Genomic DNA, 26,778 nt, shown 5'->3' on the forward strand with positions numbered 1-26,778 from the left:
GCCTCGTTTACTTTTCCTTCCATCAGACATTTCCTGATTTAGATCACAGTGTTGCTAATTTTAGATATCCAATGATCCAGAGCCAGTTTAAAATCGGCCCCACTAAACTGCCCAGCTCCTCACGTTTAGTTTTTTTAACTCCATTCAATAAAAGTTTGTCTTTAATAAGATGTTACGTCAATTCTCGTTTTTTCAATTGTTCTCCTCTATCGAGATTATTAAACTCGTAATAAAAATATGGTCCGTACAATCTTTCAAAACCACTTCTGAACAAAAAGTGCAGAAAATGTTTAAATATACATCGAGTAAGTTTTTTGGCATCCCTATTTTCAACTGTATTTATTTAGGCGAAGTTACTGCTTTTACAGAGCAGAAATAATTTGACGATTTATCTCCTTTTTAGTTCGTTTCAATGAGAACTTTTATCTGGGAAACGCAACATCAGGCACCAGTACTGCTGCTTTGGTTACCTGCAGTTAAATACACCTTGCACGATGATTTAGAACAACAGTTAAGCTGTTGGTTTGTTATGCAGCTTAAATGGTCACCTGCCAGCCAATCAGAAACAAGTATTTTCTGTGGCGCTGGCATAAGAGACGTTTGGCTTATTCTGTTGAATCTTAAACAGTTTTGTTTAGTATCCGTACCAAAACACTTTGGTACGGATACTAAATGACACACTGATCCAGGAAGCCACAGGTTTCCGTTCGCTATAATGATCAACAGGCTGAGGCAGCTGCACGTCGGGACAGCAGACCTTCTCGCAGGTGTTTCTGGTTTGGTAAACTGGACTTTTGTGCTGATGGCTCATGTTACTGTTGGATTTACAGATATAAATATGTCATGAATTCTGGGCATATTTCTTTACGGCCTATAAAAAATGACCAAGTTTAGTCGTCTCTCCAATACAACCAGCTTTCAGATTTAGTTACCTGACCTTCCAATTGGGCTTTAATAATACCAAATTTAGCTCCTCGGCTCTGAACTTTAATCTCTTTTCCCCAATATTTTTGCTTTGAAAAGACCAACTTAAGCTCCCTGTCCCAATATTTTGAATTTAAAAAGACAGAGGCTAACCTCAGTGCTGTCTGGACATTTATTCTCGCTCTGCCTCTCCGGCCGCCCGCACCTCCTGGGTTGAAAAGCACATTATTCCTCGGACAAGAATTTTTATGATCCGACTTGAACTAAACAGCACGCCATGCGAGGCGCTGAGAGGAGAGAATAAATAGGCGAGGAGAGGCCGAGAAAAACCAAACAAGCGCCGGCTTTAAAAACCGCCGAGGGCCGAGATGGATGGTCGTGTAAACACAGGCCTGATATTTTATAAAAAGCGAGAGTGTGACATCTGAATAGTTAGCGCCTGGCTAGCTTATTGCTCAACGCAATCCCAGGGATGATTAATAGGCGGGGGGTGACACTCAGCGCCGAACCCCCTTAGAGCTGCATAAATCACACGGTGTTTTCTTTACAATGATGTGGCACTTAGAGAGGGGAGGAAGGAGGGATGGGAGGGGTGAGACGGAGAGAGCAAAGAAAGGAAAAGAAAGACTTAAAAACAAACGACAGTGACAGACTGGTAGAAATAAAAAGGAGGAAAGACAAGAGTTCTGAACTGAAAAATGAAGTGCGAGGTGGAAAGAAAAGAGGGAATAAGTGACACAGAGGAAGGGAAAAAAGCAACGGACTGCTTAATGAAAGAAAATCAGTCTCTAAAGATAGAAAAATATAAGATTAAATAGAAAGGGTTGGTGGACAAAAAAGGTGAACAAAAGGGATGAGAAAAGAAATGTTAGACAACGTGAAAACTAAAAACATCTGAGACTCAGAGGAGGAAACAGTAGGTAAAGAAAAAAGGAAGAACTAAGAGTGATAAAGAGTGAAGGCGAGAGGAAAGGAGTAGATGTCAAACAAGAAGAGAGAAAGGGGAGATAGGAGAAGTGACTGAAGGGGGAGATGGGGGAGGAATGGAGGGGAGAAAACAGAAAGAGGGGGAGGAGATTGATGCAGAAAGAAAAGAGAGAGAGAGGAAAAATGTCTGTCCAGTTTTCCAGCTGGTTAATGTCAGTAACAGTTATTAGTTTGTCAGATAAGGTCTGTGTGTGTGTGTTTACATTAATCTTAGGCTGACTAAAGCCCCACTTAGTGCTGTGTGTGTGTGTGTGTGTGTGTGTGTGTGTGTGTGCGCTGTTGAGAACTGATGGCTCTCACACATTTCATTGTCTACTTCACCTCAGCTAAATATTTGGCTCTGGTGTAAAAACACACCTCTCTCTCTTTCTTTCACACACACACACACACACACACACACACACACACACAGAGCCGTGTTTCCACCACTATCGGGGACATTACATTGACTTACATTCATTCCCTGGAGACTTACCCTAACCACTACTTGCTAAACCTAAACCTGACCTTAAACCAAGTCTTTTTACATTTTTGCATTTTGTCCCCATAAGGAAGACGAGTCCCCACAATGTTACTGTGTAAACAGATTTATGTCCTCACAACATTAGTAATACCCGCACACAAATAGGTTGTTTTTTTCCCCGGCCCGGGTCGGTCTGCTTTGGCCAAAACTGGATGACGTGTGTTTCCACTACAGCCTCACAGCAGGGGATAACCGTGCCGTGCCGAGCCGTGCCGCTGTGGTCCTGCTTGGTATCAGAGCCTGGCCGCCGCCAACCCGTGATGGTCCTGCCCCCCCCAGCTGTGTCCTCGGCAGCTACACTCAGTGACCAGAGAGAAAGCTCTGTGTTCGGCTCTCAGTACGTTTGTGGTTGGGAGTTTCCTGCCTGAACCTGTCCTGCCGGCTGTTGCTGCTTCACATTAAAAGCTCTCCACTGGCGAAACAACGGGATGCTTTTATAGGAAATTAAATGTTGGTCACCAAGTTAACACACACTTGTTCTGTTCCCCTCTCATACACACACACACACACACTGCATTCAGACTCACAACAGCAAAACTCAAAAAACTCAGTAAACAAGATGAGTACATTCGATCTGAAGACAAATCAAACGGTTAATGGATTAATCAACTCGTCCTGGTTCTTACTGATATCAGCGATGGAGAATTTTAACAAGACGAAGAGTCTGCAGCCATGCTAGCAGCTCTGTGTGGCTGTCCACAGTGGTGCTTTGAGCTAAATGCTAACATTTGCTAATAAGCACTAAACACAAAGTACAGCTGAGGCTGATGGGAATGGCATTAGTTATAATACACTATAATACAGGTAAGATAAATTAAGTACCAAGTGGGTATAAATATAAAATTAAAATAAGTGTAAAGTACAAAGTGGATTTACCGGTTGATGATAGGTATGTACAGTATAATAATACAATGTAATAATATAAGTAATAAGTAATAATGAGTACTGTCAAGTCAAGTATAGCTTATTAAGATGATTATGAGACGGTGGATATTGCACAGCAGTAATAGAAGAATGAATAAATAAATATCAATAAATTAAACTGAAAACAGAGAATATTGCACAATTATCTCAAGTACTGCAGAGATGTTAATGATCAATGTCCAGTTTAGTGACTTCGGGTCATACAGACTGACACTCAGAGGGAGGAGTTAAAGAGTCTGATGGCCACAGGCAGGAATGACTTCCTGTGGCGCTCTGTGGTGCATTGTGGGGGGTTGAGTCTTCAGCTGACCAAAGTATTGGTCAACTTAAAAATTTGACCTGATGATGGCGCTAGATGAAAAGGGATCACAGAAGTGATTACGATGAATCCTTTGATTAATCTGTTTACCTAATTTAATTGTAATACATCCAACAGTTGTTGAGACACAAATGTCGACTTCATGGCGTCGCCAGAGGAAAAGTCAGAGGATCACTATCATTCATTAGGATTCATCCTCTGAGCACCATGATCCAGTATCTGGACCGCTTTCTGTGTGCATCCATCCAATAGTTGTTGAGATAGTCTGGACCAATATTTTTTAAATAATCATAATATAAATGGAAATCTGATGGTAAATTACAATGTCGTGGCTGATATTATGGGCTGTTTTTAGCTCATCACAGGTGCGTATGTCAGTAAATAAACGTCAAAGATGTGTTTGAGGTAATTTACATAATTTGTCCACCGAGTTTATTTGCTGTAACATTTCTCGCTCAGTACGTATCTTTGTCACAATTATTTAATGTATAAACAAACCAAATTTAACAGATCCGTATCAAAACATTTTACGTTGTGTGTTTATGTGAAATAAATAAACACATCAGCTTCAAATATCTCTCAAATATTACTATTAATTTTACCAATTAAAATGTTACTTTCAAAAAATACTTAATATTCACTGCACTGCTGTTCTGCCCAGTCCAACTCATTATTGTACATATCCATCAGTATACTTCTGTTTATACTAATGCCATCTGTATATAATGTCCGTAGTACTTGTAAATATTTTCATATTACTGCTCTGTCCTGCACACACTTCATATCCTGCACTTCTGGTTCGACCTAAACTGCATTTCGTTGCCTCGTACTTGCACATGTGTAATGACAATAAAGTTGAATCTAATCTAATCTAATAAATGCTCATAAAGTAATTACACTCTGCACTACCTGGACCAACGTCAGCATTAACTGCAACATTAGTGTTTCAATGTTAAAACATTTCATTTTAATTTAACAGTTTGAAAGGTACGACTCTTCACAATGAGTACTTTTACTTTTGATAATTTAGCACATGTTGCTGCTGATATTACTGCACTTGGGAACATTTTACGTGCGAGTATTTTTATATTGTAGTATTGATGCTTTTTGTTAACTAAAGCAACTTTAATTTGAGCCTCTCTTGCCTGCACTTGTGTACCCATGTACTCGTAGACGCTCCCTCGGCCGCGGTGCGATGTCAGCTGACGGATGACGGCCGGGCTGAGCTCAGTTTCCTCTGCTCGCTCTGTGTCTTTAAACAGAGCCGTTAAATGTCCTAACAGTGTCAGCTCGTCTCCAGCAGCAGATTAAAAACCTGCAGCGTCTGAACTCGCCAGGCGTCCCAACACAGAAAAACTACTATTATCTGCTGTGAAATATGGCCGCTGTCAGGACGCTGAGGCCTGAGCCTGGCTTTCCAGCATGTCTTTATTTTGGGGGTAACGTTTGACTCAAAGGTGTGGCATCCATGCAGTGATTGGTTTCAGTTCATTTCAATACGCTGTGAAAATCAGCTGAGTGAGACTTCGTGGTAATCCATCACTGCGAACACTAACATTTAATTGTTTAACACGGCCCGGTGTGGAGCTGAAATGATTAGTCGTTTAATCGACTATTTTATTGCCTGCTGACTCCTCACTCCTCTTAACCGGCCGGTAGGTAAGTACGTTAGTTAAGTTAAATACGACATGTTAACTTTATCGCTTAATCTAACGATTATTTCTTTGATTACGTCGATGAATTGTCCCAGCCGTAGTTGGACACAGAGACACAGAGCAGCGGTCTCCTGGGTGAAAGTCCTGTGTTTGTTTGACTCATCCATCCACCCCGACCTCGTCCCTACGCCGACTTTGTCGCTCTTTACACTACGTCACATGACATTTTTTCCCCTCTATGACAGGCGCACGTAACATGACACGCCGTCTCTGCACAATATAAGTCAGTGGAGACTAAATGGCGTGAAACGACACGCGAAAAGCAAAAAAGCCGTTGTGATAAGACGTGAAATGACTTAATGACTTTGGTGCGTTATTCATACGCCATTTGGTGATACAAGGCCTGGCAGAGATCTGCACCAAACAACCACAGACCAAACAATGAATTGATTAATCAGGAAAATAATCAGCAAATTAATTGATTTTCATGGGTAAATTCCTGTTTAACCACCAGATCTTTTAAAAGGTGTAAAAACAGACCTCACAGGTCTTTTAAAAGTGAACTCTCTGAATCTCGTTTTCCCCTGAAGCAGTGGCGAGTCCCTTACTGTAAACGCCCCGCCCTCTAGACGAACAGTACCTGTTTGAACCTGGCCAGCTCTTTTAAGGCGCGCCCCCACTGCTGCTTGTAGTGCAGCTTGGACTTGGTGGTGGACTCCAGCTTCCTCTCCAGCTCCACCTTAATAATCACAGAGCAAAAACATCAGTCGCACAGAGGTAAAGAGCTTGAAATCACACGAGAGAGAGATACAATATCAGTAACTTCTCTTCACTTAGTAAGACTAAATGATCAAAATCACAATTACAATATTGAAGGCACAATCATCCATCTTTGCGCCAAAAAGTAGTTTTATTGCACATGAACATTTAACATTTAGTGAAAACGGCCTCTTCTTTGACATTAAAATTAAAAGGTGCCCCGTGGAGTTTTCTTGTAAACAAACAAAAGTCATGTTTTCACTCAGTTACTCACCAAAACTCATTGCATCCTTGAGGTCTGACTGCATTTCCTTCCTAATAAAACATTTTAAATCCTGTATTGTGTACGTACATGTTTACTAACTCCCTTCTTCCCTATCTTTGTGGGCACATCCCTAGGTTTCTTAGTGCATCTCCACCACCTCAGGGTTTGTGGAGTAGTGTAAAACCATTGGCAGGAACAGAAATCACGTTCCCCACGTGCTCGTGTGTGCATGTGCTTCCTCGTGCACGAGCATGAGACAGACCAAACATGGACCCGCTCATAAACAGCTCCACAGCGCTACTAAAAGTCAAAAACTCCACAGGATACCTTTAAATGTGCAAATGAAAGCAGTTTTCTTGAAGGTAAATAGGAATAGAATTAAAATAAAAAACCTACATGTACATATAACAGTTGCCAAAGCAGTGCTTGAATGTCTCCTTCAGTAGATTTCTTTGTAACAGTAACTGATTTCAAGTTATGTGCCACCTAACATAATAAGTAGTAATTACCTTGGTAGTAATGATATGGAAAACTCGTCGATTACCTTCTCTAGAGTCAGTAGGTTGATCTCTGACTGCAGTCTGAACTCAGGCCTGACGTGTTGCTGTTCTCTGTACAGCTGGAACTCTTTCTCCAGCTGCTTATACCGAGACTCCCCGTCTGCAATCTGGATAACAGAATCAGAGAAGAAGAGTAAAAGAAGTTATTATTTTTAGGTAAACTTCAACATTTTGAATCCCTCTTACACAAACAGGAGAGCTCTCCCTGCGTCCACCTGCTGCAGCAGCCGGCCTCTCTCCTCCTCCATCAGTCGGGCTTTGTCTCTCTCCAGCGCCACCCGGTGGTCATACTCCTGCTGCAGCCTCCTGCTGCTCTCCTGCAGCTCCCTCTGGGTCAGATCGTGCTCGGCCCGCAGCTCCCTCTGCAGCCTCTGAGTCTGAACACACAGGAAGAGGAAACCGACAGACAGTAACTGAGCGATAATATCGTTATTATAAGTTTCAGTACACCAATACGACACATTTTGATTTCTTTTACACAAGAACAATTCAAAATTATAAATGTCATAAAAGTATAAAACTGAAGTCAGCTGCCTTGCTTACTGCTGGTTTACTTCACGTTTATTTCATTTCATGTATTTAATTAGTGCTGACACAATTTGTTGATTAATCAGTAAGTATTTTGATCATCGATAAACATTCACTGGTTCAAGCTGCTAAATTCTGAGGATTAATCTTCTGTGATCGTAAACAAAATATCTTTGGGTTTTGAACTGATTGTCGGACAAAACGAGACATCTGAAGATGTCACCTCGGGCTTTAGGACATTGCGACTGAGCAAAATTGTAATTATTCACTATTTTCAGACATTTTATAGACCAAACGATTAAATAATTAATCGAGGAAATAATCGGCAGATTAATCGATAATAAAAATAATTGTTAGTTGCAGCCGTATACTTAACAGATAGATAGTCTTGGAGAAATTTATTATGACGTTTCGGAAAACAACCTTCAGACTTTAGCCATAGCCTTTTTAATTGTTATAAATCCTCCACTACTGTAGATGTCACCGCTGGCATTTTTTCAGAATCAGAAATACTTTATTGATCCCCGAAGGGAAACTCTTTGTTACAGCAGCTCGCCTTTACGTCAGTGCACACAGGAGAAAGTACTAGCAAACAATATATAATACAATACACTATAAAAACAGGTCAGAAAATAAATTAAGTACCAGGTGGGTATAAGTATAAAATAAAATAAGTGTGAAGTACCAAGTGGGTTTACCGGTTGATGATAATAATATGGTATAATAATAATACAATGTAATAATATAAGTAATAAGTAGTGGTGCATGTACAGTCGAGTTAAGTGTAGCTTATTGAGATTATTAACATAATGCACAGCAGTAATGGAGGTATATAATATCAATATCAATAAATAGGAAAAACTAACATGGGAAAACTAAAAATAAGCTACGGCAACGGGCAGCATGCGGGCTGGCGCATGCGCACCTTTTTCACTGTGGCTTTGAGAAGTGTGGCGGTGACCAAAATATATTCATTCATGGCGTAAAAGCCTTCAGTTCACTTGTGTGTCAGAATTCCCATTAAATTCAATTGACAATACTAACAAAGTCTTTAAAAAAACGTAATGGTTAGAATTAGTTCCACAAGCCATAAGAAACTAATAATAATACAATAATCTGTATGAATGTCATTGATGAGGAGAGTCTGACCTCCTGCTCGGCCTCAACCAGCTGTTTCTCTCTTTTCTCCAGATCAGACAGAGTCTTCTGAAGCCGCTCCTCCAACAGGTTGTACTCCACCTCCTACAAGCAGAAAGAGATTTGGAGATAAGAAAGGAGAAAAACATCGGCAGTCATTATTTGAAAAAATAGTTTTTCCCCTCATTAAATTCAGATATCCCATGAGGCCGTGTGAACAGGAAATCCTGCAGCATTGTGTGTATTTGTGTAGGCAGGTGTGGACTCTCCACCTTCTTCTTGACCAGAGCTTCTCTCTCTCTGTCTCTCCTCCTCCACTCCTCCGCCAGAGCCTGCATGTGGCTCAGCTCCTTCTTCCTCAACTGAAACAAATACACACACACATTTATATATATGTTAATGCTTTTATTTGTGTTCATATTTAATCCAGCAGAACATGAAATTGTCAACACGAAGGATGGACACGAGTAGTGAAACGCCTGTTTATATGAAGTCAAATGAAACGGGCAAAAAAAAAAAAAAAAAAACGGTAGTTCTGAATCAGAAAGGAGCTACATGTGAAAGTTTGTGCTTTTCAAAATGAAAACTACAAAATGTTTATATAAAAAAAAAAATTATGCCTTTTTAGTGAGTAGAAAAAAAAATCTATTGACATGTGCAGTTGTTGCTGCTAAGGGTGGTTATTAGGTTTAGGGGGCAATCACTATTTCACACAGGGCCATGTAGGTTTGGATTTTGTTTTCCCTTAATAATAACAGCCTTCATTTAAAAACTGCATTTTGTGTTTACATGTGTTATCTTTGTCTGGTGTTCAAGACGGTGGTGAGACCAGCGATGTTATACAGCTTAGAGACAGCGGCGCTGAAGAAAAGAGGCAGAGCTGGAGGCAGCAGAGCTTAAGATGTTGAGGTTCTCTTTGGGAGGGACGAGGACGGACAGGATCAGGAACGAGGACATCAGAGGGACAGCTCATGTTAGACGTTTCGGAGATAAAGTCAGAGAGGCCAGACTGAGGTGGTTTGGACGTGTTCAGAGGAGAGACTGTGAATATATTGGTAGAAGGATGCTGAGGTTGGAGCTGCCAGGCAGGAGGTCTAGAGGAAGACCAAAGAGGAGATTTATGGATGTAGTGAGAGAGGACATGAAGTTAATTGGTGTGAGTGAAGAGGACGCAGAGGACAGGGTTAGATGGAGGCACATGATTCGCTGTGGCGACCCCTGAAAGGGAACAGCCGAAAGGAAAACATGAAGATGTCTAACTGTTCGTAAATGTGGAAAAGAAAAGTAGCGAATTAGTGAACTTTTATGACTCAACATTGTGTGTGCTATCAATCAAGCTACATGTGACATATAGATTATTTATAATCTCTGTGTGAAAAAAGTAAAACCTTTCGGCACCAGAAATACTAGTCGGTTAAACTAATTATTAATATTTTATTAATGTACAACGCCGGCTGCCGCCCCCCTCCCCGCACTAATGCCCGGATGTAAACCGGCGAGGTGGAAAGTCAAGACAAAGACGACATCTCGTAAAAACCAGCGCGGTTTGGCAGTACTTTGATCTAGAAAATGAAAATAAGATTGAATGTAGGCTGTGTCAGAATAAACTGCCATATAACCACTCGACCGGAGCAATACGTAACCGCATTCAGCACAGACATGTGGACGTTAACCTGCAAGGGGAGCAGGCTGCTGGTGCTAGCACTGCTAACGTTAGCCGCACTCGGCAAACCAATATGACATCATTTACCGCCCCAACCCGCAGACGCTGAGATCCCGCTCAGCCTCAGCTCATCAAATTTTGACTCTTTTGTGACTGTTTTCTTAATTTTAGACTAGTCGACTAGTCTAAATTTAAATTTCCTTTTAATCGACAGGGAAATTAGTTGTTAGGATCATCCCTAATCATTACATTGCTTGATTTAAATCATTATAATTTTTTGCATCCAGTCTTATTATTTATTAGATTTTTCACAGTCGTCACCTGATCATCGAACAGATCCTCCTGCTCCTCCTTCCACAGCTCCAGCTCCAGGGCCGTGCGGTACTCCAGGGTGTCTCTGGGGGCGGCTGGAGGCGTGGGGCCCAGCGGGGTGGGGTTCAGGCTGGGTGCAGCAGGTCCGGGTGCTACAGGGTGGGAGGACGGCTGTGTGGGGACTGCAGGTTCGTTCTGATGACATGAGGATAAAAACAGGTAAAACGTAACTTGTAGACATGTATACACTCAGTGGCCACTTTATTAGGTACACCTGTAAAATCTAATGCAATCCAACACAATTATATATATATATATATATATATATATATATATATATATATATATATATATATATATATATATATATATATATATATATATATATATATATATATATATATATATATATATATATATATATAAATTCTACCTTTACAAAGATAACAATGTTCAGTTTTGTTCGACACTGTCAGAGAGGTATTAATTTAACTACATGTTTATTAACTATTGTTTATTATTATAAAAAAAGGCACTCAAGCGGATGGTTTACAATAAGAAGCTTTTAATAAATATGGGCTAATAAATTATAAAAAATACACACGCATGCGTCGGCACACTTGCCTTCCTCATCGTGTCTGAACCCAAAACATTTTATGTTCTTTATCACAAAGTCTAAAGATGCTGCCGTTGGATTCTGTAGGTGTGCACACACACACACACACACACACACACACACACACACACACACAGCTGTCTCACCTGTGAAGAGTCGGACACGATGACTTCTCTGGCTTTGACCAATCCCAGGTCCTCCAGTGTTGCCACATAGCTCAACTCTGCCACCTTTTCACCAGGACTGATGGATGGAAACACAGTTGTTTATTGGTGGTGAACAAGCACCATGTGATCAGTCTGTCAGTCAGTGCCGTTTCCTACCGGTGTGTTTGGACCACGGGGATCTGGTCCTGGTGAGTTTGTCTCCAGCTCTGCTCTCCTGTTGATGCCAGGAATCTGCTCCTCTCAGAGCTCAGCAGGTGGGACAGCTGGATGGAGGCTCGCCCTATCAGCTGGTCTCTGCTGGTGGAGTCTCTGTGCCAAACCTCCACCACCAGCGGGACTCTACAACACACACACACAGATATACACTATGAGTCCAAACACATTACATTACACTGCAGGGCTTCCTGCAGCCACAGACACATGAACAAAAAACTAAACCTGGACTGAAAAATCCAGAAAATCCACAAACTCCATTATTAATGTTCCCAGAGACAAAAAAAATGTCATCACACAGTCCTACTGCAACACCTGCTGGACAAAAATGAATTTGCAGACAATAAAGATGGTGTTATCATGGAAGCATCACAAAATCTGTGTTAGAATAGAACACAAATTGTCTTTGGCCCGTCACTTAAGATAACCAGGTAACAGGAAATGAGTCTACTTTTCTCACCTGATGATTAATTGAATTCCGGTGCAGATCAAAACTATTTCATTACATTTTTCTCAATATTCTCTGAAAGATTCAGTTATCCCCCATGTGAGTGGATATCATTTTAATCTGTCAAACACAAAGACCATACAGGTGAGATATTAAACAGAAATGGTGCGTAAATGTATTTATTTCATGTTAACTCACACACACTTTCTGTGGGGAAAATATGTATTTAGTGAACAGCGCACTGCGTATTATCCATACATTTTGTGTTGTTATCTGATTTTAGTTTTGTATTTATTGTCGTTCCTTGTGCTATTCTGACTTCCTTCTGTAAACCAAATTGACCCTGTGAGAGATTAAAAATCTGCTCTATTCTATTTTCAATCTGTCAGCAAAATCAAGAAACAATTAATCTGACAAATGATTGTATTTTGAAGAGAGAAAACCAAAGTGGATTTGTACGAGTGCGTGTTTCATCCTTATTCATACTAATAAACGGAGTTTACAAAACATACGCAGATAAATCAGATAAAAACACTAAACAGCCAGTTGTCATAGTTGTTTGGAACTAACAGTATAAGAGAAATCACATCATCATCAGTATCATCATTCCTTCTACCATCATCATCATCAATACTGCTGACATCATCTCTGATTGACAACTATGGCCTCCGTCCTCGCTCCACCACCAGGTCAGGACACTGCATGCAGATGTGTATTTAAGCATTAAATGTTGCTACCTGAGGAAGGTGTCCTGTAGTTGTTGCGGCAGAGCGGCGAAGTCGAAGGCGCAGTAGGACTGAGGCAGAGACGCCTCCATGTTCCTCTGCAGCTCCACGGGAGGGTTGGTCATGATGGGAGCTGCACTGCCAAAGAACTGATACGAATACCTGAAATACAACAAACACGCGACCATCATTAAAGGATAGAAGTGATTTAGACCACTGAATGTTCGGTTACTTGGCTGTTTTAGGGGCTAAAATGCAAAAAACTGGTAGAATTACTTGCAAAATCTTTATATACACGTTCTTAAAGGACATTTATAAGACTGTTTTGCCTCATTTTTATCTGTTATGATAATAATGTTCTTCAAGGCTTCACCAGACATGAAAACAAAAGGTGAACATACCCAAAATGTTTATTATAACTGCGACACTGTGTTTTTGTGTCCCTGTGTCTTTACAGTGAAAAGTAAAATGTTATCATAACGAACAGGACCTTCTAGAGAAAGGTGAGATTAAGATGCGCAAACTAACTGTCCACATATGTGGACAAACATCACATGACTGTTAATAGTTCTGGCTCAGTCCAAAAGCTCAGTGCAGATGAAGTATTTCACCTGAGGGTAGCAGCTATGGGGTGTGTGAGGCTGAGGTTTCCCAGGCTGCGGAGGTCCAGAGAGAAGCAGTAGTGATGGGCGGAGGAGGGGATGGACACTTTAGGAGCAGAGACACTGACAGATGATGCTCCACCCTCTGCTGTAGCTTCAGTCTGACTCTGCTGCTGCACAGGAACCCCCAGATCTGCAGCTGGACACACGAACAAATACTTCAGGGTTACTCCTCTTGGTCACCCGAGGTTTGACCTAAGCTGTCGAACTTCTTGTGTGGAAATGACACGAGGTATTTCCAGCCTCACCTGCCAGTCCTGCCTGGTCTTTGCCGTGTCGGAGCTCCTCCAGAAGACTCTCCGCTTCGCTCTCTGTATGAGAGGACGGAGGGGGAAGAGAAGGACCGGGAGGAGAAGAGTCGGGAGGTTTTCGGACTGGAGAGGAGCTTCGAGGTCTCAGTTTAGCAGGAGAAACAGAGGGAGGGACAGAAGGAAGAGGGTTGGCGTGTGTCGGCGCTCCACTTCCTTCTTTATTCCCTAAAGACTAGAGAAAGGACAGAAGGCAAAATGACTGTCAGCCCAAAGTGATGCTGAGTAAAGCCTATTGCTGCAGACTACACTATCTCAGCATTGCTATACTCCTCACACTATAAGACTCACTTGTCATACTGACGTGAGGGTGCACAAACTACAGAACTGATCTAAAACTAGCTAAGATAAAATTTCAATCTGCTCTATGTCGTCTTTTTTATTTTATTTTTATTTTATTTTTTTTACAAAGGTTAATAATGACATCATGTCCACCCTCTGGGGTGTGTGTGTGTTGTTTCAAATAATCAGACTAAAAAGATAAAAGTGAACATGTTGTCATGTTTTACGATCTCACGCAGTAATTTCTTGTGTGTGTGTTTGCACAAAAAAAGGTAGAGTTATTAGGTCCAGGTTTCTTTCCATCCATTTAGTTGTAATGTTGTGTAAAAACACCCAAATCCACCACTGATATAATAAAAGTTACTGGTGATGGACCGTATGGAGACAGAAGAGGGAAACATCCACCGTAGATGAGGCAGAGAACGTTTTCTTGTACACATAAGAGCAAAAAATAGACCAGAATGATCAACAATGTAATTAACAATCATCACTTTCTCCATCTATGACCCACAACTACATGCAACAAGTCCAAGGATGTTCTTTTCTCTGAGGTTTGTCTAAAAATATATTAGAAAATATAAAAATGTTTAGCTTTAAAAGAAAACATTTCGTAGGTATGCGTACCTGTGGCGTGACCTGCTCCCTCCTCAGGGTGACGGCCACTCCTACAGTCGGCTGCAGGTCTGCGGGCAGAGCCGGCAGCGTCTGTTTGACGCGTTTAGGAGGTTGGAGTATAAATGCTCCCTCCACCGTCGCTGCCTTGTTCTCCAGATCCACAGAAACAGCGGACAGAGCTGAGAGAGAAACGTCTGTGCTGCCCAGAGAGTGATTCCCACAGCACAGGTGGATCTGAGGACAGACAGACAGGAACATTTGCTGATACATGCACAGTAACAGGTAGTAATGAGTTCCTCATCAGACACTTTGACTCTCACCTGTAAACTGGGCTGCTGAGACAGGAAGGTCTGGAGGATCTGTTTGCTGCTGCGGATGCGCACAGAGGCGCGCTCCGGCTCGAAGTCGGGGCTCAGCAGGTTGTGGAAAGGCTCACTGGTGATGTCGTTCCCCAGTAAAGAGTAGTAGAAGAAGAACTCCGACCCCTCCGCTGACAGTTTCATAGTGCTGGGGATCAACTGTGGGAAACAACAAGAAAGCACATGTGGTTGGTTTGTTGGTTCTAACAATTCACAAAATTTTGACTCAAAATATTTTAGGTGTCTCGATTCCATTCAACAAAAACAGGAAGGGCTGAAAAATGTGCTTTACATTACCATTTTCATTGAGTTTATTTGGGTTTAATTAAAGTTTAATATTGTAAACTCTGAAAAGAAGCTGTAGATTTTTGCGCGATCCATTTACAGAGCTTTCTCAGCTGCATATACAACGCTAGGGCTGCATTTCTTATCTATAGAATATATGTTTGATTAGTCAACCGTTTCTAATCGTTAAAATGTCAAAACATTTCAATGGCTATCAAAATTGAACAGTAATACTTAAAATGTGTATTTTGTCTGATCAAAAGTCAGAAAAATATAAATTATTTCATTTACCATGACAAGACAGAAACAGTACATTTTCATGTAGAAAATGCACAAATTTACAGCTGAATTAATGGCTTAAAACCTTTTAAAACTGCTATTGATTAACTGTCTATCAATCAACTAACAGATGAATAAACACTGTTTTAGTTCAGCTTTCCAAATCTAGTGCTTTCTATTGAAAGATACCACACTACATACAGTGGCTTGCAAAAGTATTCATACCCCTGGAACTTTTTCCACATATTGTCACGTCACAACCACAAATTTAAATATTTTTTAATATGCATTTTATGTGAATAAGTAACACAAAATAGTACATAATTGTGAAGTAAAAAGAAAATTATACATCAGTTCCAGATTTAAAAAAAAAAAAATATATATATATATATACAAAACTGAAAAGTGCAGCAACCAAGATTGCCCTGTATTTAGCTCCATCCATCTTCCCTGTTCCAGCTGAAGAAAAGCATGATGCTGCCGCCACCGTGTTTGACTGTGGGGATCGTGTGTTCAGAGTGATGTGCAGTGTTAGTTTTCCTCCACACGTAGCGTTTTGCTTTTAGGCCAAAAAGTTCGATTTTTATCTCATCAGACCAGAGCACCTTCTGCCACATGTATGCTGTGTCCTCCAAATGACTTCTAGCGAACTGTAAACGAGACTTCTTATGGATGGTTTTCAACAATGACTTTCTTCTTGCCACTCTTCCATAAAGACCAGAATTGTGTAGTGCACGACTATTAGTTGTCCTGTGAACAGATTCCCCCACCTGAGCTGTGCATCTCTGCAGCTCTTCCAGAGTCAACATGGCCTCCTGGCTGCATCTCTGATGAGTGCTCTTCTTGTTCGTTCTGTAAGTTTTGGTGGACGGCCATGTCTGGGTAGGTTTGCAGTTGTGCCATACTCTTTCCATTTCCGGACGATGGATTGAACAGTGCTCCTTGAGATGTTCAACGCTTGGGAAATCTTTTTATATCCAAGCCCTGCTTTAAACTTCACAACTTTTTCCTCTGACCTGTTTGGTGTGCTCCTTTGACTTCATTTTGTGGTTTGCTCCCCAGCACTCTCTTAACAAACTTCTGTGGCCTTCACAGCACAGCTGCATATATACTGAGACATGATTACACACAGGTGGACTCTTTTTAGTCATTAGGTCAACATTCAATCTTTCCAAAATCATCAGGCAACTTCTAAAAGCAATTGGTTGCATTCAAGAAAAAGGGGGCTGAATACTTTTGCACGCTGCAATTTTAAGTTTTTTATTTTTAATTTTTTTTTAAATTTTGTTAAATATTTCCTTCCACTTCACACTTGTGTGCCATTTTGTGTTACTTATTCACATAAAATGCTAAGAGAATGTATTTGAATTTGTGGTTGTGACGTGACAATATGTGAAAAAGTTCCAGGGGTATGAATACTTTTGCAAGCCGCTGTACTGTCTCTCCCCCACTTCTGGCTGCAATGAGAAAGGTTAGTGTGACAGAAGAGACTAGTTTAATTTGGTAGCGACGACAGAGTCGGTGTCTTCAGTGTCTTCTTACGACCCTCTGGGGGACAGACAGTCCTCGTTGAAGCAGTTGAGAGTTAAAGCAATAATGTTTAAATGACAATCACCACCTGAGATGTTCTTCCACTGTCAGATTATCATCACTCTGGGAATTTCAACACATTTAAGAACTTATTTCCTGATTAACTGTTGTAATTTTATTTCTTTAATTCTTTGTTCAGCTTCAGTTGAAGACAGCCCTAAACAACAGGCCTCGTGTTGTCAGCTGTGTTTATTATGTGGAAAAAGTGGAAAAAGCAACCATGACAGTAACAGTGAGAATAAATGAGCTTCCAGCCAAGAAAAGAGTTCATTTTCTGTTATCAAACTTGATTCCAGTGACGTCACGTTGGCTACATTACCTAATGTTGTCTAAAGAAACAACACTTTATTGCCTGGTAGAGCTCAGAGGTCTGTCCTTACCTGTTCTAGTTTGGTAGCAAAGGCCACAGTGACGGACAGGATGAACATGTCAGAGCAGTGATCCGCAGGTCCGACTTGATGGTAACCCTGGTCTGGGATCAGTGTGGCCTCCAGGCTGTCTGGGAGCAGGTGAGTTATTGCAGGAGAACCTACAACAGCAGGGCAGCACAAGAGTTAAATAACTCAGGAAAAAAGAAAAGAGAACAGAAAATAAGACGATAAAAAGTTCATTTACACAGAACTAAGTACAGCGAGCAGAAAACCAGAAAAGGGCTGGTTCTTTGCAATAATGCAAACTCACATTAAGCATGAATACACAGCGGATTCATTTTACCATTATTTTACTATTTTTTTGTGAAACTTCCAAATTTTTCAAAACAGAGCCTGAGCAGTTATCTTATCACAGAGATTTGGTATCTGCGTATATGTCCAACCAAGAAGTATAGAAGAGACTGAACTGAAATTGAAAAGATGTTTCACGAAACAGCGTCTCCATTACAGATTTATTTTTCAAATGTAAAATGTCCCGCTCTTGGCCTAACCCAGGGATGGGCAAACTTTTTGACTCACGGGCCACAGTGGGTTCTAAAATTCGTCAGAGGGGCCGGGCCGCCCGTTCCTGCGTTGACTGCTTGCTAGCGTAGTTGGCATGCTTCGTAGCAAAGTGACGGCTGATACTGTACTCTTTGAAAACCGCGACAGTTTCTTGGCATATTAGGCAGACAGCCTTTGATCGGACTTCAGTGAAAAAAGATTTTGTTGTCCGCTCCGTATTAAACACTCGGCGCTCACTATCCACGTTTCTTTTCTTTGATAAGCTCATTTTTGCAGAAGGGCTCATAAGAGAAGAAGAGAGTAATACATGCGAACAAGGTCAATGTAGCTGAAGTGCGCCATCTTTTGGGGAAACGTGGGCATTATTCTGACCTGTTTTTATAGTGTATTGTATTATATTTTTTGCTTTCTCTTGTGTGCACTGACGTAAAGGCGAGCTGCTGTAACAAAGAGTTTCCCTTCGGGGATCAATAAAATATTTCTGATTCCAGGGGAAAGGTAAATTGAACAAGGTTTACCTGTACCTATTTTAATATAATTTGGTCACGTTCGGCGGGCCGGATTAATAAGCCCAACTGTTAACAAGCCACTGTGTGTGGCCCGCGGGCCGTAGTTTGCCCATGTCTGGCCTAATCGGTCACAATTCTTTAGTTTTTTTTTATCCTTATCAAAAATACTTTTGTTGTGTATCAGCTGATACATCGTCATCACATTTAAACTCTAAAATATCATCATCATCCTCTACTTTATAGACTTGTTTAATTTATCAGAGCTTACACAACAACTAGAGCTGAACCTGAAGTGAACCTGGGTCTTTACATAACTACATGTTTAAACAGGCTGGAAACCTGGTGACAGCTGCAGCAGTGCAGACCGGGAGGAAGAGGAAAGGTCAGATATTTTACAGGGTTTTAACTCGAAAAGGGGCACAGACAGCAGGGGACACAGCACACACACAGTTTTTGATATTAAGCGTATACTGTATGCTACAGTGTGGGATGTGAACACATGCTGGATAATAAATGGACCAGACACTTCAGAATGAAAGCAGCTATTATTTATATAGAGATATTATTTTTAAAAACCTACATAGCACAGAAATATTATATAAAACTTCATAGCTTCACAAATAGCTGTGCAAAATTTTACTTTACAAACTGCATATGACAGAGATTCGAGGGATCCGGATCACTGCAGAGTTTTGCAAATATCACAAATCAAAGGGTAATAAAAGTCCGGCGAGATCTTCAAAATCATGATTTACTGTAACAGTAAAAAGTGAATTTTAAAAAGCATCCACCAATGTGGCCAGCGGGTAAAGATGCTAAATCTTTACACCAAATTTGCGCTGAATCTACTGTACATCATAAAAATCAGATGCGACACAGCACTGACAGCTTACCAGAGAGCCACAGCGGACAGACTGCCAACAAAGAAACATGTTTTTACTCAGACACATTACTACCGAACATGTTATTTTCCAGCAGCACACTGATTCACAATCATATATCCGCCGAACAGCTGGGGGCTCGGTGCCTTGCTCAAAGGCAGCTCAAAGTGCCATTTATTCACTTTCTTGTCCCTTGACTTCATCTCTACATTATGAAACTGCTGCGTGTATCAGCAGATATCGTAGTCTGAGATCTTCGGGCAGGGGTCTTCTGTCTGTTCCTGAGTCCAGGATGGAAACTAAGGGGGACAGAGCTTTTGCCATCAGGGCCCCGAGGCTCTGGAACAACCTGCCCGAAGACATCAGGCTGTCTGAGTCAGCGTCTTCGTTTAAGTCTCTTCTCAAAACACATTTTCATCTGAAAGCAGATCCTGATTTTACCTGAACTGGTTGTTTATTTTTTATTTTCTTGTTGTGAAGCACTTTGTACTTTGTTTTGATAAGTGTTCTATAAATAAAGTTGTTTATTATTATTATTATTATTATTATTATTATTATTATTATTATAAATGCAGAGCAATTTTATGAAATTATATCAACAAATAAACAACTAACATACAAGAGATAAGAAAAACACTGAAGTGAGAACAGCACAAACGAAGCAAACAGTCGTGATGAACCAGCTGACCTTGTCGGGGCGGGGCCTTCTTGGCTTTGAACCTATCAGGAGAGGGTTCAGAGGGCTTGGCGTCGCTCTCCAGCACCATGCTGAGGAGGAGGGCTGGTCTTTGTTTGGTGTATTTACTGCTCAGCAGCGGATACCAGCGAGGCTCCTGGCGCATGCACACACAGAAAACAAATCTCATCTTTACCTCACTCATAACAGGCTTTTATCAAATATCTGTTTACTGGTCCCAGCGAACAGAAGCACCGATGCTAACACTTAACACTAACGTCAAATACTTCAACACGTCACCCAGACACAGAAGGAGAAGAGGTTTACCTGTCTGACCTCTTGCACAGATCGGAGGTCCAGGACGATGTAGCCGACACTCTCTCTCTTCTTACTCACAGAGTCAACAGCGAAACACTGGAGCTTGATGGGAGTTCTCTGCAGTCTGGGAGGACAGAGTCGTCGAGATGCATCAATATTACACAGTTTACTTTAACATTATCGCATAATAAAACACTAGAGATGGAGAGAGAAGGTCAATATGCCAGAAAAATATAAATACAGTGTAACAGTTATTAGGGGTCCAAGCAGCGAAGCTATTGTATCTGTTAGGATTCGTCTTCTTGTGCCCTAAAGGTATCTGGGTCTCAGAAACCGTAACAGCTACAGTTCCCAAACTAGGCAGAAAGGTTGGAAATCTCACCCACAGATTAGCCAGATGGTGGCGCTATAACGAACTTTACGTTTTGGCCTATAACTTTTGAACCGTAAGTCTCAGAAATGTCTTTTCCCCCCTGGATTCTGTGGGGCCACACGAATCAATCAACATCAATTTGGCCTACATAGATTTTCCGCCATTTTGAATTTTGTCCGAATCTGTTTTTTTTCCGCTACTACTCCTACAAATTTTTAGCAATCGGCATCAAATTGGTTACATAGCATATCTGGACCAATCCAGAAACAACTAGTTTTTTTGGATTTTTGATATTCCATACGGTTTTGAAATCATACATTTTTAAATCTGTGTCCTGAAGTTCACTTTTTGCTCATAAATCAAAATTGGCTTAAGCTGATGTAACCAAATTTGGTGCACGTGTTCTGATGCTAAGTCTGAGCTTTGCTGCACAGTCCTGGGATATTCTGCCACTGGGGGGCGCCACAATATATCTCATAATTAGCTGCACAGATTTGTTCTACGGTCATTCAATTCATTGTATATAGTCTGGTCATGACTGGCGAAAAGGGGAGTGGTTTATAAGCATAAACTCACGTTTTCATCAATATTGCCGTCAAAACTTCCAGAAATCATTTACATTTCACCGTAGGTCTGTCAGAGCTGAAATCTTTTTCAGCACATCCACTGACGTGTGACAGAAGTTTGCCTTACTGTCAATTCAGAAGTCCGTCACTCTATATTTTTCCAAAATATGTAAAATCAATAAACGTCTAAATCTCCACAAGTCTTCATTCAAATGCTACCAAAACTGACACAGACAGTCTTTGGATACTAGATATAACATGTTTCAAATGGTGTTCAGATCAGTCAAACGATGAGTCCACAGTGACATTCGGTGTCTTACTGTAATTATTACTGTATGCACAACATTTTCTATTTCGTCAAATGTTTGATCAAACTTCACCAAAGTATTTGACAATACACCCAAAACCAGCAGAATGATGTGTGATTTTTTTTTTCCAGAGTTGTATCACCAACATTTTGACTGTTGTATGTGTTTTAAGTTTAAAAGACAAAAATACCCCAGTGTAAGTCACCTTCTCTGGGGATACAAAGGTCAAGGGTTCGAATCCCCAGGCGGCCAAGTCCTACTTGCCATCAATGTAGCAATTCATGCATACGGTGTGTTTGCAAGTGCTCATTGAGGTCATGTTAAGTTGAAGGACGCCTAATGTGACCCCATGAAAATGTCTGATTATTTTTCTTTGCTAAAAAGTGTTTTTGTGCAGAAAAAAAACATAAGAAACAGAAAAATTGGCAGGTGGATTGCAAATTCCACCCACTACACAGGCACATATAATGACACTCGTTGACCTCAAGGTGACGCTGTAATAATCACGTTTTGGTTTTTGCAATTATCTGGAAAACGGCTTGGCCTAGAGTCAAAAATTCTTTCATCATTTCAATCACTCAATTCATCTGCATCTTTGCTCTACTGGTCGTTTGCTCTAAAAATGTTCATAAGCTACATCAAATGTTTCTGAAAGTAGATTTATATACCTCAGCCGAGCATCAGCATATAGCGATGACCACGTTGAACTACTTTAATGAAAATCAAGAGTTTTGTTTCTTGTCAATTAAATAAGAGACAAGCATCCAAATGCTTACAATCTTCCTTTTTTCTGAACGTCTAGCAACAGTGGTTTGTATAATAACATATCAGTGCTATAACTAAACACAGCTGCAACAATTAGTTGATTAGTCGCTTAGACGAACGTAAACTGAATATCTTTGGATTTTCGATGGTTTTTTACTGTTTGGTTTATTTGTGATGGGTATTTTTGTGATGGGTATTTTACAAGACCAATCAATGACTCGATTAATCAAGAAAAATGAATTATTATTTGAATATGAAAATAATTGTTAGTTGCAACTCTATAATCAATCATTACAACCTTTTCAACCTACTGCCTAACCAAATCGATTGGTAATTCTTGAGCCGTAAACCTTATGACTCTCGATTTAATACTTTATAAAAGTCACACAGTCATCCGACAACAAAAATACAAATCTATGTCAGTGACAACAGTTGAACTGTCTGATCAGCTGGGTTAAAACACAAATTGAGTTATTGCAAAAGCAGTTGGATGTGAGAGAAAGTTGGCTTTTTAACTGAAAAGGGTCTTATTCTTTTGTGTTTTTTTTTTTTTTTAAACTTCTCAGCTAAATGAATCTTGGCTGCTCGCGTGTCCCCTTGTAATGTCGAAAATTCAAACTGTGTAAGAGCTGCAGACCTGTGTTGGTGCAGAGTCCTGCGGTCAAGCTCCCAGGCCAGCTCGGTGCTGAACTGCGGCTGGTCTCTGTGCTCTACTGGGTCTGTGGCCAGCTGCTCGCCGTCAAAGCTCGCCTGGACCACCAGACTGAGGCGAGGACTCTTTGGGAAGTGACGACCTGGGGGAAGGAAAGAAGATTTCGGAGTTGGCTGGTAGGTTTGTTTGTCCAGCAGTCACTTTAGCACACGATCGCTTTGAGTCTTAGTTATTGATTACAATGAGTTGGCAATACATAGATAATAAATCTGCAACTTGTAGTCACGGTGGCCGAGAGGTTAAGGCGTTGGACTCGAAATCCAATGGGGTTTCCCCGCACAGGTTCGAATCCTGTTCGTGACGAGGTTTCGTTTTGGGACGGCAGTAGCTCGGTCCGTGGGGACTTGGCTTGGGAATCAAAGGTTTCGAGGACCAGTTGGACTGATGGCTGGAGAGATGCCAGTTCACCTCCTGGGAGCTGCCAATGTGCCCCTGAGCAAGGCACCTATGTCTATAGGCCCTGTGTGTGTGTGTGTGTTTCGGGCCTATGTGTGTGTTCGTAAATGACACACAAAAAAAGGGGCTTAATAAAGTAGTTTGTGGATGCTTATTTGACTAGTAAAACTGTAAAGAAAAAACTCTTTGCTATAACAGAGGCAAATGATCTAACATCATTCTTGCTGTTTCTCTGTGGGAAGCCATTTCCCTCGCTGTGTTTGACATTATACTGACAAAACTAAATATCACTTAGCTGTAACTGTTGAGTAAGAAAATTACAATCACTTTACCACAATACAGCCTTAAAGAGAAGGAAAGCAACATTTTCAGCTTTATCCCGATATCACAAAATTCTAAATATCACAGTACTGATGGATACAATATTGATCAAATCTATATCCAAGCAAGTGAAAACCAAGTGCAAACAAAAACGGCAGTTAAAAGACTACAAAATGACAGATTTTGTGAAACCAGTGTGCATAACTAAATTCACAATTTGCAGACTTTAGAAGCTGAACAAATACGGACACAAGTACACGTGTTGGCTTGTACTAACTAAGTTTATATAGCACCTTTCGGGGCTAAATGTGCTTTAAAATATGTGTCTTTTGTGAAAGAAACGATGAATTCTCCAGCTCTGTAACAGCGAGCAGTTAGCTCCACTTCAGGGTGGATTTAACTGCCCGGGCTAGCATGACCAGCGGCAACAGGCTGCTTTTTAAGACAGCTGGTTACAAATGGCACTCGTATAATACATGGTGAGTATTAAAAACATCTAGTATTGTCTCACACTGGTAACGTTTATTGTATAATTTCACTTTTCACTGTTAAACAGGTTAAACGTTACCTTCCAGGATGGACACAACGATAAGAAGTTGGTCTGTCGTCTTCGAAGCCATGATGACATTTCACAGCTCTAACGGGAAACTTTTCAGCTATTTATTCAAACTGAGAAACTCCACTTTGCACCTTCGTTTAATTCAGAACTTCTTTGTGGACATAAAACTTTTAACACAGCGGAAATGTGGTTCACTCAGACGCTGACTGTCCGTTGCAGGCAGCCAACAGCCGCTTTGTTGTCAAGCTTTGGCGCCACCCATTTTGTTTTAACAGCGGAAGTGATGACGGAGACGCGTCGGTGTTTAGCGCCCTCTGCTGGTAGGAGGTGGAACTGCAGGGTGAGGGCGCCACACCACCACTACTACAAGGTACTGCTACTACTCTACTACTACTAGTACTATTACTATTATGACTGAATTTAATTAATTTAATTCTATTAAAATGTCATGCCAACACATGGCCCACCCCTCATAAAATACACCAGTTTCCCTTGCAAAAACCAGTTTCGGGCTCTGCTGGTCAGTGGTGGATATTTACTTGTACTTTACTTGAGTATTTCTATTTTATGTTACTTCTACTCCACTACATTTCTGAGGGAAGTACTGTACTTTTTACTCCACTACATTTATTTAACAGCTGTAATTACTAGTTACTTTGCATATTCAGAATATTAATATAAAATATAATTAACAAATTGATTATGATGTCAGTAGGCAAAAGTATACTGTATACATATTTCTACCACTGGTGCTGGTCAGTATATTTTGATTCATCAGTGCATGACAGGTAATCACTACTTTTACTTCAGTAAAGGAAAATCATAAATCCAGGTAATCACACCAAAAGTAATAATAATAATAATAATGAAATGAAACCTTTTCTACGATAATAATAATAATGATTAATTTACAAAGCAGAGAGACCTGCAATATCCTACTGTAATTAATAAAGGATTAATCCTATTGTATCACATTGTGTCTCCTTTTGTTCATCGTAAGGTCAACAAAAATTAAATAGTGACTTTGTTAGAATCACTAACTCCATAATGTTAGTAACATTATACATGAAAGTTGGTTAATGTACTGCAGCAAATGCCAAACATTTTAGTTTTTTAGTGTCACTTGTAAAGAGAAAACTCCACAGACAAAAGATTATATATAAACATCCTTTAATCATGATTGCCAAACATATGAATTAAGGCATATACAGTATAAAAAAGCAACAGCAGGTTTCATGTTTATACGATTTCAGTGTGTTATTAACTGGATACACCGGGTGGATGAACTGAACATACCAAGCAGCCTTTATAAGACAACACTGTGTCTCCCAAAAGATGACAGCATTTTGTAAACAGAGTTCATAGCACTATATTCAAGTAATAGAATGATCACTGATACTATGCAGGTAAGGTGTTGTGTAAGTGAGGCAGAGCCGCTGATAGACCAGGTTAGGCCATTGGGATTTTTGCTGTCTCCCATGTTGGCTGTAAGGTCGTTACTATAGCAACTTTTAATTTATCAGTATGCTGCGTTTACATTATTTGGAAGTTAATATACTTACAGTTTTCCCAACTTGTGTACCACATAATGTGAACATGCATTATGCTGCATTATGTTACGTTGGCAGGATGGGAAGAATGGGTAAACCTTCAATTATTTCAACTTGGGAATGTTCCCGCGTTATTCCAAGATGGCTACCCTAATGCTAGCCATTTTGTCACAATGATACAAAAAAAAATCAAGCCTAAATTAGCAATTTATGGTGTCACATATTTGTAGCAGTTTGTTTTTAACCAGGCTCATTTTAATTCGCTGAATCAATTGTGTTAATATCGAATTTCATTTGTATGTTTTCAGCCAATTTGACGCCGCTGTTGATACTTCTCTAACTCTTTTAGCCAAGAGGGAAATATCGTAGGAAATTCCTCATATCTCTGGCTCAGAATTACAGCTACCAGCGTGAATGTTTTCTTTCCATTGGGCTGCTCTTAATTATGTTCTGTATGATACAACATGAAGCCATTATTGTTGAAGTTGACCTTCTGGCGGCCATATTGGATTGAGTTGTGCATACAATATCAGCTAGCTAACTAGCTAGCTAACTACAGTATCTGATCAGCTAACAACTGTGATGTTGTTCAGATTAGCTATTTTATCTGATTCGTTGTGGCTAGCAGAAGCAAATTTGCTGCTTTTCCTTGTGTTGACGTTACTTTAAACCGAATATCTTTGGGGTTTTTGACTGTTTTTTATTGTTTGGACAAAACAATACATTTGATGACGTCACCTTGGGCACAGAGAAATTTGTGATGGGTATTTTACATTGTTGTCTGATGTTTTATTGACCAATCAA

General features: G+C 40.4%; 1 protein-coding gene and 1 non-coding gene across 4 annotated transcripts in view; one reads left to right on the top strand and one right to left on the bottom strand.

Moving 5' to 3' along the window:
• Positions 1-24,692, bottom strand: part of LOC122876327 (centrosomal protein of 120 kDa) — a 34,728-nt gene extending 10,036 nt beyond the window's left edge. For 2 of the 3 annotated variants that reach the window (XM_044196541.1, XM_044196540.1), the window contains exons 1-18: positions 24,434-24,690; positions 23,074-23,230; positions 20,434-20,548; positions 20,119-20,263; positions 17,486-17,634; positions 14,913-15,110; positions 14,602-14,826; positions 13,636-13,870; positions 13,337-13,526; positions 12,738-12,887; positions 11,496-11,678; positions 11,319-11,415; positions 10,566-10,751; positions 8,854-8,943; positions 8,594-8,686; positions 7,132-7,293; positions 6,901-7,023; positions 5,973-6,071 (exon numbers count right to left, since the gene is read on the bottom strand). In XM_044196541.1, the coding sequence (XP_044052476.1) occupies positions 5,973-6,071; positions 6,901-7,023; positions 7,132-7,293; positions 8,594-8,686; positions 8,854-8,943; positions 10,566-10,751; positions 11,319-11,415; positions 11,496-11,678; positions 12,738-12,887; positions 13,337-13,526; positions 13,636-13,870; positions 14,602-14,826; positions 14,913-15,110; positions 17,486-17,634; positions 20,119-20,263; positions 20,434-20,548; positions 23,074-23,230; positions 24,434-24,485 (2,649 nt within the window). In that variant the 5' untranslated portion in view covers positions 24,486-24,690. Of the gene's footprint in view, positions 1-5,972; positions 6,072-6,900; positions 7,024-7,131; positions 7,294-8,593; positions 8,687-8,853; positions 8,944-10,565; positions 10,752-11,318; positions 11,416-11,495; positions 11,679-12,737; positions 12,888-13,336; positions 13,527-13,635; positions 13,871-14,601; positions 14,827-14,912; positions 15,111-17,485; positions 17,635-20,118; positions 20,264-20,433; positions 20,549-23,073; positions 23,231-24,433 lie in introns of all 3 variants that reach the window. The other variant, XM_044196542.1, reaches the window with a different exon arrangement.
• On the top strand, positions 23,370-23,451 carry trnas-cga. The gene has a single exon. It is a non-coding gene; the product is annotated as a tRNA-Ser (tRNA).
• Positions 24,693-26,778: the final 2,086 nt, after the last annotated feature.

This window comes from Siniperca chuatsi, linkage group LG5 (genome assembly GCF_020085105.1).
Source record: "Siniperca chuatsi isolate FFG_IHB_CAS linkage group LG5, ASM2008510v1, whole genome shotgun sequence".
NCBI lineage: Eukaryota > Metazoa > Chordata > Actinopteri > Centrarchiformes > Sinipercidae > Siniperca > Siniperca chuatsi.